The sequence below is a fragment of the Lonchura striata genome, chromosome 1A, assembly GCF_050655825.1.
Source record: "Lonchura striata isolate lonStrDom1 chromosome 1A, ASM5065582v1, whole genome shotgun sequence".
NCBI classification, from domain to species: Eukaryota; Metazoa; Chordata; class Aves; order Passeriformes; family Estrildidae; genus Lonchura; species Lonchura striata.
The window spans coordinates 43344727-43356869 of NC_140741.1; the positions used below are offsets into that span (position 1 = coordinate 43344727).

General features: G+C 34.2%; 1 protein-coding gene across 2 annotated transcripts in view; it reads left to right on the forward strand.

The window, feature by feature from the left end:
* ARID2 (AT-rich interaction domain 2) overlaps positions 1 to 12143 on the forward strand; it is a 92068-nt gene that overhangs the window by 56794 nt on the left and 23131 nt on the right. For both annotated transcript variants that reach the window (XM_021547420.4, XM_085570252.1), the window contains 9 exons: positions 630 to 697; positions 5504 to 5570; positions 5655 to 5905; positions 7021 to 7117; positions 7198 to 7407; positions 7760 to 7927; positions 8967 to 9042; positions 11217 to 11351; positions 11810 to 12009. In XM_021547420.4, coding sequence (XP_021403095.2) covers positions 630 to 697; positions 5504 to 5570; positions 5655 to 5905; positions 7021 to 7117; positions 7198 to 7407; positions 7760 to 7927; positions 8967 to 9042; positions 11217 to 11351; positions 11810 to 12009 — 1272 coding nt within the window. The remainder of the gene's footprint in view (positions 1 to 629; positions 698 to 5503; positions 5571 to 5654; positions 5906 to 7020; positions 7118 to 7197; positions 7408 to 7759; positions 7928 to 8966; positions 9043 to 11216; positions 11352 to 11809; positions 12010 to 12143) is intronic.

Consider the following 12143-nt stretch of genomic DNA (forward strand, 5'->3'; position numbering starts at 1 on the left):
TTATTAGTTCATTACAGAGCTATTGCAAGACAGAGATTATTTTTAGATTGACTCAACATTTGAATCAAATTGACTGAGTTTTAGCTACTTTCAAGGAGTGATGATTACAGAAGCTGTGGTAGTGGCTCAATTAAATATCCAAGAACATCTATTACTGGTCTTGGTTAAGTATTGAGTTTGAATTGAGTGCTGTCAAAGTCTTACTACTTTACTGCTGTTACTGTATACTTTACTTTCCTACTGTTTTTTAGGAAACATAAGTGAGAATTTGTTTAATTATTACAGTAGTGTTTGTGCTTACACAGTGCACATGGATGTGAGGGTGAAAACAGCAGTCATCTTATTGGAAAAGAGCTCTGGAAAAGTTTCCCCTGGAAAAGTTTTTTTTTTTTTTCAGCATTCACAATCTAGCCCTTATAAACTCCTTACTCTGAATTTACACTGTAAAACAGCAGTGTTAATTAAATTACAACAGACATTTCAGCTGGTTTGTGCAGTGATATTTCTTAAGATTAAAAGGAAACACTGGAAGAGTCTATAGCGTTCTTGAATCTTTATTTAGTTTATGGATTAATAAAAAAATGTTCATTTAAAAAAATTTTACTTAATTATGCTTTTTGTGCTTAAAGCTTTAGGATCATTTTCTGCTGTATTTGGAGACGAGTGGAAGGAGAAAACTGATAGAGATTTTGTTAAGGTAATTAAAAAATTACTAAAATAATTTTGTATTGCATATGGTGGGTATCAAATCCTTGAAAAAGATTGAAAATTCAAAGATATCCTAGCATATGTACTTAAAATTACTCTCAGCTTCATTCCTTTGATTTAAATATAATTGGACACTATGTCTCAGTTATCTTAAGATGTTGGGATAACTAGGAAGAAGTGTATTAAGAAAAAAAATGGTATAAGGAAATGAACAAAGGTTTCTGTGTTTCCTTTTATAAGGAAACTAATATGTGTGAAGAAAAGGAATGTTGGGCAACGTATTTACCAAGAGGCAACAATGCTGTGTTGGGTTTAGTTTTGAACTGTGATCATCAGTAAAGAAACATTCTGAATTAGAAAAATTAAGGTCACAGCATAAGAAGCTATGATAAATACTTCAGCAGATTAGCAATGTTGCTGGTTTCTTTCAGTTTAAAACTATTTTTGCATAAGGCATTTTTAATATTTCCACTAGAGGGCATGAGCTACTGTACAAGCAGTGAAATGAAGTAAAAATAGAACTAAAGTTTCTTTGCACAAATGGTTATTTATTCTAGATGAACTTTTTTAGGTGAACAAGAGCATGCATTATAGCTGAAAGAGATTTGATATTTAAGCATATTTACTATGATATGTGATTTCTTTGAATTGAATTACAAGTGGTGATTTATGTGGCTAAAATAGAAGAAAGCTAGATTAAAATATATTTGGATACCTTATGCTTTTTATTAAATAAAAATGGGACGTGATAATCTTCTGAGTTTCTTATAAAGCCAGATTTCTGCTCCATTTCATAATTGTTTTATATACTGAAATATCTTGCCAGTATTACAGAACAATATTTGTTGGGAGCTTTCTCCATTTATCTTTTGTTTTGTTTTTATGTACTCAGTTTGGGAACAAGCTGGACCATAATAGTTTTAGTTAATTGATAAGTTTTGAAATACCAGTGTAAAGATTCCCTAATCAAAATTTCCTAAGTAAACTTAAAACCAAGAAGGCTAAGTTCTCATATTTGTGAGTATATGGACTTGAAAATATAAATGTGCTGAAAATATGAATGTGATACAAATGTGCCAAACTTAAGTGTAAAAATTAATGTTTCATAACCTTCAAAATTTCCCTTTTCCACTGAAAATTATGTCCAGAAGTACTGTAGGTTATGGGTTGGTTACTTGGTTTGTTTGTTTGTTTGGAGTTTTTTTGAAGCACTTAGCACTTCTGTGTTGACTTCCCACTAAGCTGTCACAGACTGTTGCTGATCTAGAGCAGCAACAAGCACCATGTCTAGATCTGTAAACATCTGAAATTATACAGTATTCTAATTTATTACATATTCATTACTTATATAAATTTAAGTAATTGTCATAAGGCCAGGTGGTTCTTATAAATGTTTTAACAGAGTTTTAAGTAGAACCACTGTAACTGCAATAAGGTTTACTAATAAAAAACTTGGATGCTCTTCAAGATCTATTTTTGGACATTACAACATATATAGTAGCATTCTGTAGTGAAATACTGCTGACAGCATGGCAGAAATACTCAGAAAGCATGTGAAAATCTTAACATCAGATGGTAAAGTATCTTTAATGCCAGGAATTCAGATTTTTCTGAGCATCTCACTGCAAGCATTTGTTTGACCTTACTACTGGAAGTAATTTATTTTTTATTGCAGCTGTGGCTGTGTCAAAACAGAAGTTGGGGGAAGCATGGGAGCTTCTTGATGTAGGAGAGAGATATTTGGTTGTTAACACAGAGTTGTGTGTCTGGTTTTAGTGTTTGTTCTTGGGTTTTTTAAATGTGTTTGTGCAGTTTTAAGGAAAAAGAATGGCTATTAAGTTACTCCTTTCACCATTCAAATGATCCTTTTTTTTTTAATCTTTTTTTTTTTTTGTTTGTTCATCTTGGTGCTAGTTGTGTCCTTCAGTATTGCTGCTCTGTCAGTTGAAGGTGAAGATGAAAAGCAGTGTGTTTCTTTATACTAAACTTCAAGGGAATCAATTACCTTTCTTTCCTTTTTTCTTTCCATTCCCCCCCAGTCCTTACTGCATTATATAAGACTATATAAGTTGGAAAAAATTATATTTTTCATTATATTACCTGCAGCAGTACATACTTTCTGACTTTTTACAGAACTTCTAAACTGAACCAAATGTTTTTACTAGTCAGTGAATCTGTTCCATTAATTGTCCAAATTGCAGTATTATTTAAGTTGAACCTGCTGTTATCTCTTACAGCTATGCTAGCTTGTTCTGTTCTCACTCTTGATTTTTCCTTGTGCTCCCAATAAGCTTAAATGTCTAGTTAGTTGGGATGACTGTGCGTCCTTATTTAAGGATTGGAACAACTGGCATTTAGCCAGTTGTCTTGCATCTCTCCTTGTTTGTTTTGTTGTCCCCATCCCCAAGCTCTGATGGCATCCTGCTGAGATGTTTTCTCCTCTACTCTGGAAGCTTTCCCATTCTTGACTCTTTCACTTAGCTTTGAATATCCTCATGTTACCAAGGTTCACTTGTGAGTATAGTTCACTTGCAAGAGTGATTGGTTCATATAGTATGTTTATAATCCGATTGATTTAGCTGTTTTTCCAGATATTTCTTTTATGTCTCCAACAGCTGCTCAGTGTCTGATGTGTAGTGTATGAAAAATTGCATTGCATTTCTTCATGCACCGTTCATCTCTGTTTACTTGAGTCAAATGATTTGCTTTTCATGTTCTTGGACTACTTGAGACTTCCTCTAGCTGTAGCGTTCCAAAATCCACATACATGCAGTTCTTGTGCCTTACATACTTCTCTGATTTTTTTCTTTATTTTGTGATTTTTTAAAATTTTGTTGCCTAACTCCTTCTTTCTATACATTTAAATTTTTTTTCATTTACTGTGCATTTATCCTCTGAATCTTTCTCAGATAGTGTGCAAAGAGAGGTCCATATGCACTTAAATACTTGAAATACTTTTCAAACATCACTTTTCTTGTCTCCCAGAGTAATCTGTCAAGCTGACTTGACTCCAGTTGCTCTCCTATTTTTCTTGAACAATAAGTCATTATACCATTGGTAAATTTTGTTTTGTGGACTCAAATCTCCATTGTTTTTATGGACAGTCATTTGGTTGATCTTATTTGCAGTGAATTCTGTATAATCCATTGCATTTTTTCCCAAAGGAACTTGGGTACTGTTAATGATCAGACTGTGAATGTGACTCAAGTTCTTTACCTTTGTCCATTATCTCTTAGCATCTAGATGCCACGAATCCCCATTTCGTTACTTCCAGGTTTTAGCTTTGTTTCTATAAGCAGTTCATGGTTTAAATATATATATATATAAATAACTAATGATCCTGTTTATTTCTATTAATGCGTAGTATTAGATTGCAGCTATCCTTCATAGTAGGGAATAAATAACTGCTGGGCATGCTGAACTGATTTTTTGTTGCCTTTGTGCTGTGTGTTTTTCAAATGAATGCCCAGAAAGCTTCATTATTTCTTTCCACTTTTGCTGTTCCTTTGGGGGAAAAAGAAAATTGTCATGTTTCACCTGTTCCCTTGCAACAGAATTTTGCCTGTATGCCTTCATCCTCTGTGGCTCATGGTGATAGCTTCAGTATTAATTAGAAAAATTTGTTTGTCACAAACAGATTAGAAGTTAAGACTTTTTTCTAGCTGTTACTGTCTTTGCTAAAATGAGGTAATAATCCTTTCTGTGCAAGTAAATCCTCTTTACTAAACAGTACTTGGATAGCATTTAGCAACATTGCAGTGAAAATAAATTCTTTCCCTTCCAATTTAGAAAATCTGTAGTATTGTATTTGTCAAGAAAATAGTAGTGTCAAGCTTGGTACGAATGCTGTAATTTAGTAATTACATTTGCATAGCAAAATTTCTCCTGCTGTTCAGCTGGTTGTACTTCCCATCCTTCCCTTTTTATCCAGATTTATTGGTGGTTTTATTCTGTGATTATAGTCAAAAGAGGAATGGTATTTCATTAGTGAGTCAAAGAAATGTACAAATTTTTATTAGTCAAAGGAAGAGTTACATCTCTTTTCAGATATACACATTAGAATGCATATATCATTATATATTTTTATATTATTATACATCACACCATGTATTTTTATTAGCTTGCAAACCTTAATTCCTTGATTAATTCTTGAATTTCAACAGGACTAACAACAAAACAACCATTTACAGACCAAGCCCTAAATTTGTAAAGTAATTTGAATTCCAGTCTGCTGAAGTCTTCTGCTTTGGTTATATTTATAAAGGTTTTTTGTGATGGTGGTGGTTGTTTCTCTCTTTTTATTATGTTATGTTGAAGTAGGAAAAACAGCAGCAGCTTTAAAATGTCTTTCCAAATAGCAACTTCTTGCAGGAGTCTTAAGATCTGCTGAGAGTGGGAGGAGTAACCTTACTCTACCTCAGGTCATCACCGTTTGTAGGAGATGAAGGAGGATGAACTGTACTTTTTCTGCATTTGGAATTGCTGTATTTCCAATGATATATAGAAAACTGTCCCATAGTTGCAGTAGGTGCTTCAGCAGAGCACTTCTGTGGTAGTATTCGTTGATTGTGACTGCATACTTCCAGTTCTTTAAGGGAAGAATTTCGTTTTGTAAAGTACTGAACATCTTGCATGTCATCACTTCTGGTTACTATCAGATGAATCAAAGTACTTGAAATGTTTAAGGAACAAATATTTTAATATTATTTCAGTATTTTAACATAATAGAAATAAAAGTAATTAGTATTTAAAGAAATAGCCCCTAGAAATTAAGTGTTTTTAATTCTTTCTTCAGTTTTGGAAGGATATTGTTGAGGATATTGAAGTTCGTGATCTAATTTCTGACAGAAGCAAATCTCAAGGTGAGACATCTTGACTAATCTTAATACATGCATGTTGGTAAATTGAGCAAAGGAAGGACTAATATGTATTTATTTACTTCATAGATATTCCATCAGAAGAATGGATTTGGGAATCCTTATTTCATCCACCTCGCAAATTGGGCATTAATGATATTGAAGGGCAGCGGGTACTTCAGATAGCAGTGATTTTACGAAATCTTTCTTTTGAAGAGGGAAATATTAAACTTCTGGCAGCTAATCGTACTTGTCTTCGGTTCCTGCTACTGTCTGCTCACAGTCACTTTATTTCTCTACGGCAGTTGGGGCTTGACACACTGGGAAATATTGCAGCAGAGGTAATGTGCTTTCAAACAGAACAGTCCAAATATAAATTGATAAAAGCAGTAGTGTTAATGAAATTACCTTTTTTCCTTTATCATTGGGTGGAGAAGGAAATAAATTATTCTCTGAATTTGTAATTAGCAATTTGAAAATGAGTGTTCAGAGCCAAAACTAAAATATGACTGTATGTGTCCATTTGCTAAAATAGAATCACATGAAGAAAACTGATGATGTAGGGAAATAAGAAGATTGTATAATTTTTAGTATAATTTCCCAGAGAGAATTAAGGAATTTGAGTTCTGCACTTCTTCACTTCATAATTATAACCTTTAGTCATGACTTTAGTCATGACAGTGTGTTTAAGAAAGAGGGTTGTGGAGGATTTTATGTCCTGTATACTGTACTTTGTGTAAACTAATCATGTGCCACTGGGTATGCTGCCAGAATCATGAAAGGCTTTCTTTATTTTCTTTTTTTCTTTTTTTTTTTTTTTGAGAAGTTTGAATGTTATAAAATACACTATTTCAGTATGTCATATTGTTGTGCAGAAAATTATATGGATTTTATAGGTAGTGTATTTAGATAGTCCTTATATTTTAAAATGTAACATAAATTTAAGTAAAATGGGTACTACCAGAGAATAAGATTGGAAGTATTGGTCCACTACTAAATATTGAAAGAAAAGATGGTGTTTTTCATTTTCCATGTACCAAACTTCTTTTGAATGAGAAAGAATGTTACTTATGTCTGAGATCTCTGGTTGAGAAGCAGAAGTAGAAACAAGATGAATGACTGGGATAGCATTTGGGAAGGAGTACTTTTGTTACTCAAGTTCTGGTCTTTGTTGGATATCACAATCCGTTTGTATATACTGTTGACTGCCTGAGAATAATGTTATTTTCCTTATTCTGAGCACTGGAAAGTATAAATTAGATTGCTGCTTCAGAGCAGAAAAGGAGGGGATTGCTCAAAATGCTAGGTACAATCAAAAGCTCACAGGGTTCAGTTTTTATGAACACAAATGTAATTTATGTGTGCTGCACTTGAACACTTCTGAATTTTGATAAGCAAATTTAAGTATTTGAGCACTATGTGGATAGCGTTAGTAATTTTTTTTTTTTCTCATCAGCTTCTTTTGGATCCTGTTGATTTCAAAACTACTCATCTAATGTTCCACACTGTTACAAAATGCCTCATGTCAAGGGATAGATTTTTAAAAATGAGAGGTAAGATCTCTAGCTATTCTTGTTGTTGTATCAGAATTGTAATTATTGTTGTTTAAAACTATTTTGTATTTGTTTTTCAGGCATGGAAATCTTGGCAAATCTTTGTAAGGCTGAAGATAATGGTGTCCTAATTTGTGAATATGTGGATCAAGAATCCTATAAAGAGATCATATGTCATCTCACTCTACCAGATGTGCTTCTTGTAATCTCAGCACTTGAGGTGCTATACATGCTCACAGAAATGGGAGAAGTGGCCTGCTCAAAGATTGCTAAAGTAGAGAAGAGCATAGGTAAGAGAGAAGCAAAATCTATTATTTCTCTGGCTTATATTAAAAAAAAGACTTAACCACTGACCATGACATACTCTTAAAATTGTGGTTTGCTTGTGTGTATGTGAGCACACAGCATGGGGATGGAATTTATTAAATCTATTTATTATGTCCTCAAGGAATTGGTGATGCTAAAAAATCTGAAGTGTTTTTTTAATGCCACAAAATGTGTTTAAAAAACCCAAACAAACCTACAGAAACATGCAAAGACTGGTTCCCTTTCAGCACATGGCAATTTTAAAGTAAATCAGTATGTTCCAACAGCATTTGTCTTGTCCTAATGTCATTGTTGGTTTTACATTCAATACTTTAGATACATTAGTATGTCTGGTTTCTATGGACATCCAGATGTTTGGACCTGATGCTCTTACTGCTGTAAAACTCATTGAACATCAGTGTGTTAGCCAGCAAGGAATACTTGATGTCAGACCACAGGTGATGGATCATGGTTCTTCACAGGCCCATGCAACAGGTGTCCCAGGTGAGTATCACTGCAAGAGAACACACTGTTCTAAAAAAATTTCCCATATGATCTATGATTTTTATCTTCTCTGGATTTCTATTTAGTTTACATAAATAAGTGTAACACTGTGCATAACATTTGTATCTTTTTCAAACACTCACTCATGAAGAAAATACACTATGTTAGCCAAAGCTGTGTTAGCCAAAACAGTTGTGAAACAACCTTTGAAAGAATTTTAATGTTTTTCAATTGCTAATCTGAAAATTTTCTGAAAGTTACACACATTGCTTATTTTAACTTGTTCAGTGGAAAGAAAAAGTATCTCTTCTAGATTGTTCCCACAATTTTCAGAAAATTAGAGGTCCATTTTATTTTATATTTTACACTGGCTATTATTGGGCAGTAACATCAAGTATCTGGTAGAATTGCAGAGATGAGCTAGACTCACTCTTGAAGGTTCTAAACAGTTTCTTGTTATGAACGAAGATGTAACTATTCTTAGGAAGTTACTAAGATAGGACCTTTGGAGCAGATACTGGTTGGGTGTGCTGTTTTTGGAATGGGTGTAGTTACTAGAGCAGAAATGATTGGGAGAGAATGTAGCCAAGGGGATGAACAAGAGTGAATAGGACGAACTGATGTGACATTGCCACATGATCCTTTGCATTATATTTGCATCCACTTAAGAACTGGAAAAATAATTGCTGTGTATTTGTGCGGGTTTTGGAGTATTTTGCCCCTTTAAAATCATGCTCCATACTGTAAAGTACCGAGATTGTGATCATGAATCTGGAAGCAGCTGTTCACTAGGTGCACTCCTCATGATTGCACTTGAGCGATGACTCTGGCACTGGCAAGCCCTGCTTCACTGTGGTAAACTGTAGTGCAGATCTGTAGTCTGCTGTGGGCACCTTTGTGACTTGCCTTAGCTGGATACGTCCTTCCTGACAAATACAGGGGAAACTGTACCAGTGGATGTTGTGAAGTGCTTCATTCATGAGGACAAAAACCATTTCAGCAAGTTTTGTTTTTTTTTTCTTCCCCACATTCTCTGCAGCCTCTAGGACAGCACCACATGTTGCTCCACCTCCAGGAATAGTAGAAATAGACAGCGAGAAATTTGCATGTCAATGGTAAGTGTATAGTTCTGTTCAAATACATTAATGAAGAAGAAAAGCAAAGAGAAATACTGAATTTACATGTCACAGAATTTTCTACTTTGCTTCACTTTGCTGTTAGACTAATTTTTCTGAAAAGTGTAAACCGAATCCACTCCATCATTGCTTTGAAGAAGTCTGAAAGTAAAAACTCAACCAGACTATTCAGTTTTCTTGCGTTGATTCATGAAGTTAGTTGTTTTGTCTCTTCGGACAGAATTTGATTTGATTTTTAACACTGATCTTGATTTAATTTATTTTTTAAATTGTCAGGCAGTGTTACCTGTTTCACAGGAATTTTTATCTGGTAATGTGTTGCTTTATTACTGAATCAATATAAAAGTTATTATCAAATTAGGAAGCTAAGGCCCTGCAAAACTCTTACATGATCATTGTGAACTTCAAATTAAAGAAGATCAAAATTTTTTCCATTCAAATTCTCTTGCTTTCAACTGATATTATTGTCAGATATTTAGAGACAAACTGTGGTTCTCGTGTAAACTGCCGGTGATCTTTCTGAGCTTTTTGTCTTACATAAATCAACTCATGTTCCAGGAATTTGTATTAATTGGTTCCTGATGGGCCTTTCACTTCTGCTCCTTCACAGCTCTTAGGTTCATCTTTTGTCATACTGAGGAGACAAACACCTTCCAGATAAAGTGGATGGAATTTACAAAGCTTAGTGTTTTAGGTTATCGTGAAGTTACACTTCCAGCAGAGCTTTGGATGTATGGGGGAAATATTGCAGATTTTTGTGGTCAGCTGATGTTACCATGCTTCTCTTTGCACACTGCAAAGTATTATTAACCATAATAATTAATGCTGAAAGATTGAGAAGTTTCACATTTAGGCATTTAAACAGGGATACCTGGAACTGGACTCTCTCTACAGATCACATTAGCAAACTTAGATTAATGAACATTTTAATGGTATGTTTTAGTCATTACTTCCTGCTTAGAGAAACAGGAAAATGATTAAAGCATAGCAGTAGAACCTAGTTTCTATCTCTTGAAAGCAGCAAAAAGAAAAGGTATTTAAGCTGGCCTTTCTGGATGTATTACTAGCCACCTTAGATTCAGTAGGAGGTGTAAGTCCAGTGACAGTAAAGTACTGATCACAGACCCCATTTTACAATTTTAAGTCCTGAACATCTCCAGTTTGTTGGTACCAGTGTTAGTGTGTCAGCCTAATATCCAACTGGACAGTAACTTGTCCAATATGCCAAATTTAATTTATACCTAAACCTTCTGTTAATAAAATGTAATCTCTGTTTTTGTAATAATAAAATTCTAACAACTGCAGGAGAAATGGTACTTACTCTTTATGAGAGATCACAATTTAAAGAATGTAATCATAGGCTTTTCATCTAGTTACATTTGGAGTGGAGGGCTCTACAAAGAAGAACTCAGTGTAGTTTTACAGAGTGTTAGCACCACATAATAAATGCTGACAACTAAAATATTTCTTTTATTCTTATGCCAATATTTGAGCATTGAGTGTGAGTTGTTACTTGCCTCTGTTTGCTGCTGGGGATGAACAATTCCTTTGCCTCTGGATTGGAGTAGTGGATCTAAGAGGAATAAAATTAAATTGATAGAAGATGTTTCCTTTTCTCACAGCTTCCTGAGAGGTTAGATGGTCTGTGGACTTGTGGAAAATCTGTAGGAGATATAAATACTTTTCACTGCTAAGTGAATATTAGATGTTCAACAAACACTGACTTATGATAAAAATGTGTGATGAAGAATTAGCTTTCAGCCCATCTTTTGTGAAAGTGGAATCATTAAAGAGTAGGAACATAGCTGTGGGGAGGAGATGCCAAGAAACCATGTATTCTCATTTGTTTTTGCAGAATATACAATAAAAAAGGCATAGGTATAGACAGTTTTGCATAAATAATATATATATATAAGTATGTAAAGAAGATACTGCATGTAAAATTGACTGTAGGTGTTAGGGGTCCAGTGTGTTAATTCATAAGCAGTGAAAAAGTGTGGAAGAGGCATCTGACAAAACAATATACTAAAATACTTTTTTCCATGCTGTTGGCAGGTCTCAAAAGTGTCTGTGGTACAGACTGAAGTGTTTTAACAACCCCCTAAAAATACTCTCTCCATACTTCACCTCATGGTTTATTTTTTCATCCTCAGGTTGAATGCCCATTTTGAAGTGAATCTTGATTGCTCAGTCTCTCGAGCAGAAATGTACTCTGAATACCTCTCTACTTGTAGTAAATTAGCTCGAGGTGGAATCCTAACATCAACTGGATTTTATAAATGCCTGCGGTAAGACAAGAATTTATGCAGCAATAAAGAAACAATTATATGTTCTCAAAACTAACCAATAGTTTTAGATTTCTTTGAGAAGAGATCTACTGAGTTGAAGTACATCCAGTTTTAAATTTTAATGGAAACAAATGTTTAGAGTTTGTTTAATTTTATTTAATTCTATTTCTAGATCTTTGAGTGGGTTCCTTTTCTGCCTCTAGTCCTTCTAATTGTTTCTGAAGTAGTTTTTTGAGATTTTGTAATTTTTCAATTAGGTTATATGATATCTCTGCCATCTGGGGGACCTGCTAGTCTCAGTGATGAACACTAACATGCTACTAGAAAATCCTGCTTTGTTGTAAAGATGCAGGCATTCCTTCTATTACTCTGCACACACGAGCAGTTAGGTAAAACAAAAACATTGAGAGAGTTGAGTTATTGTGTTTATTAACTTGGATTTATGTTGTATTTGGCAGAACTGTCTTTCCAAATCATACCGTGAAGAGAGTAGAAGATCCAAGTAACAATGGTCAAGCACATATACATGTGGTAGGAGTGAAGAGGAGAGCTATACCACTTCCCATTCAGATGTACTATCAGCAGCCACCAACTTCGTCTACCCCAGTTGTCCGGGTTGATTCAATTCCTGATGTGTCTTCGTCTCCTTTGCCAGCAGGTTTTTAACTTAATTATCTATAAAGTATTTTGCATTGATCCTGAAACCATAAGAAAAGTCAGAAGTTTTTGAACATACTTTGATAGTGTTAGAAGTTGAGGCCACATGTTTTGAATTTATTCAATGATGTTGAG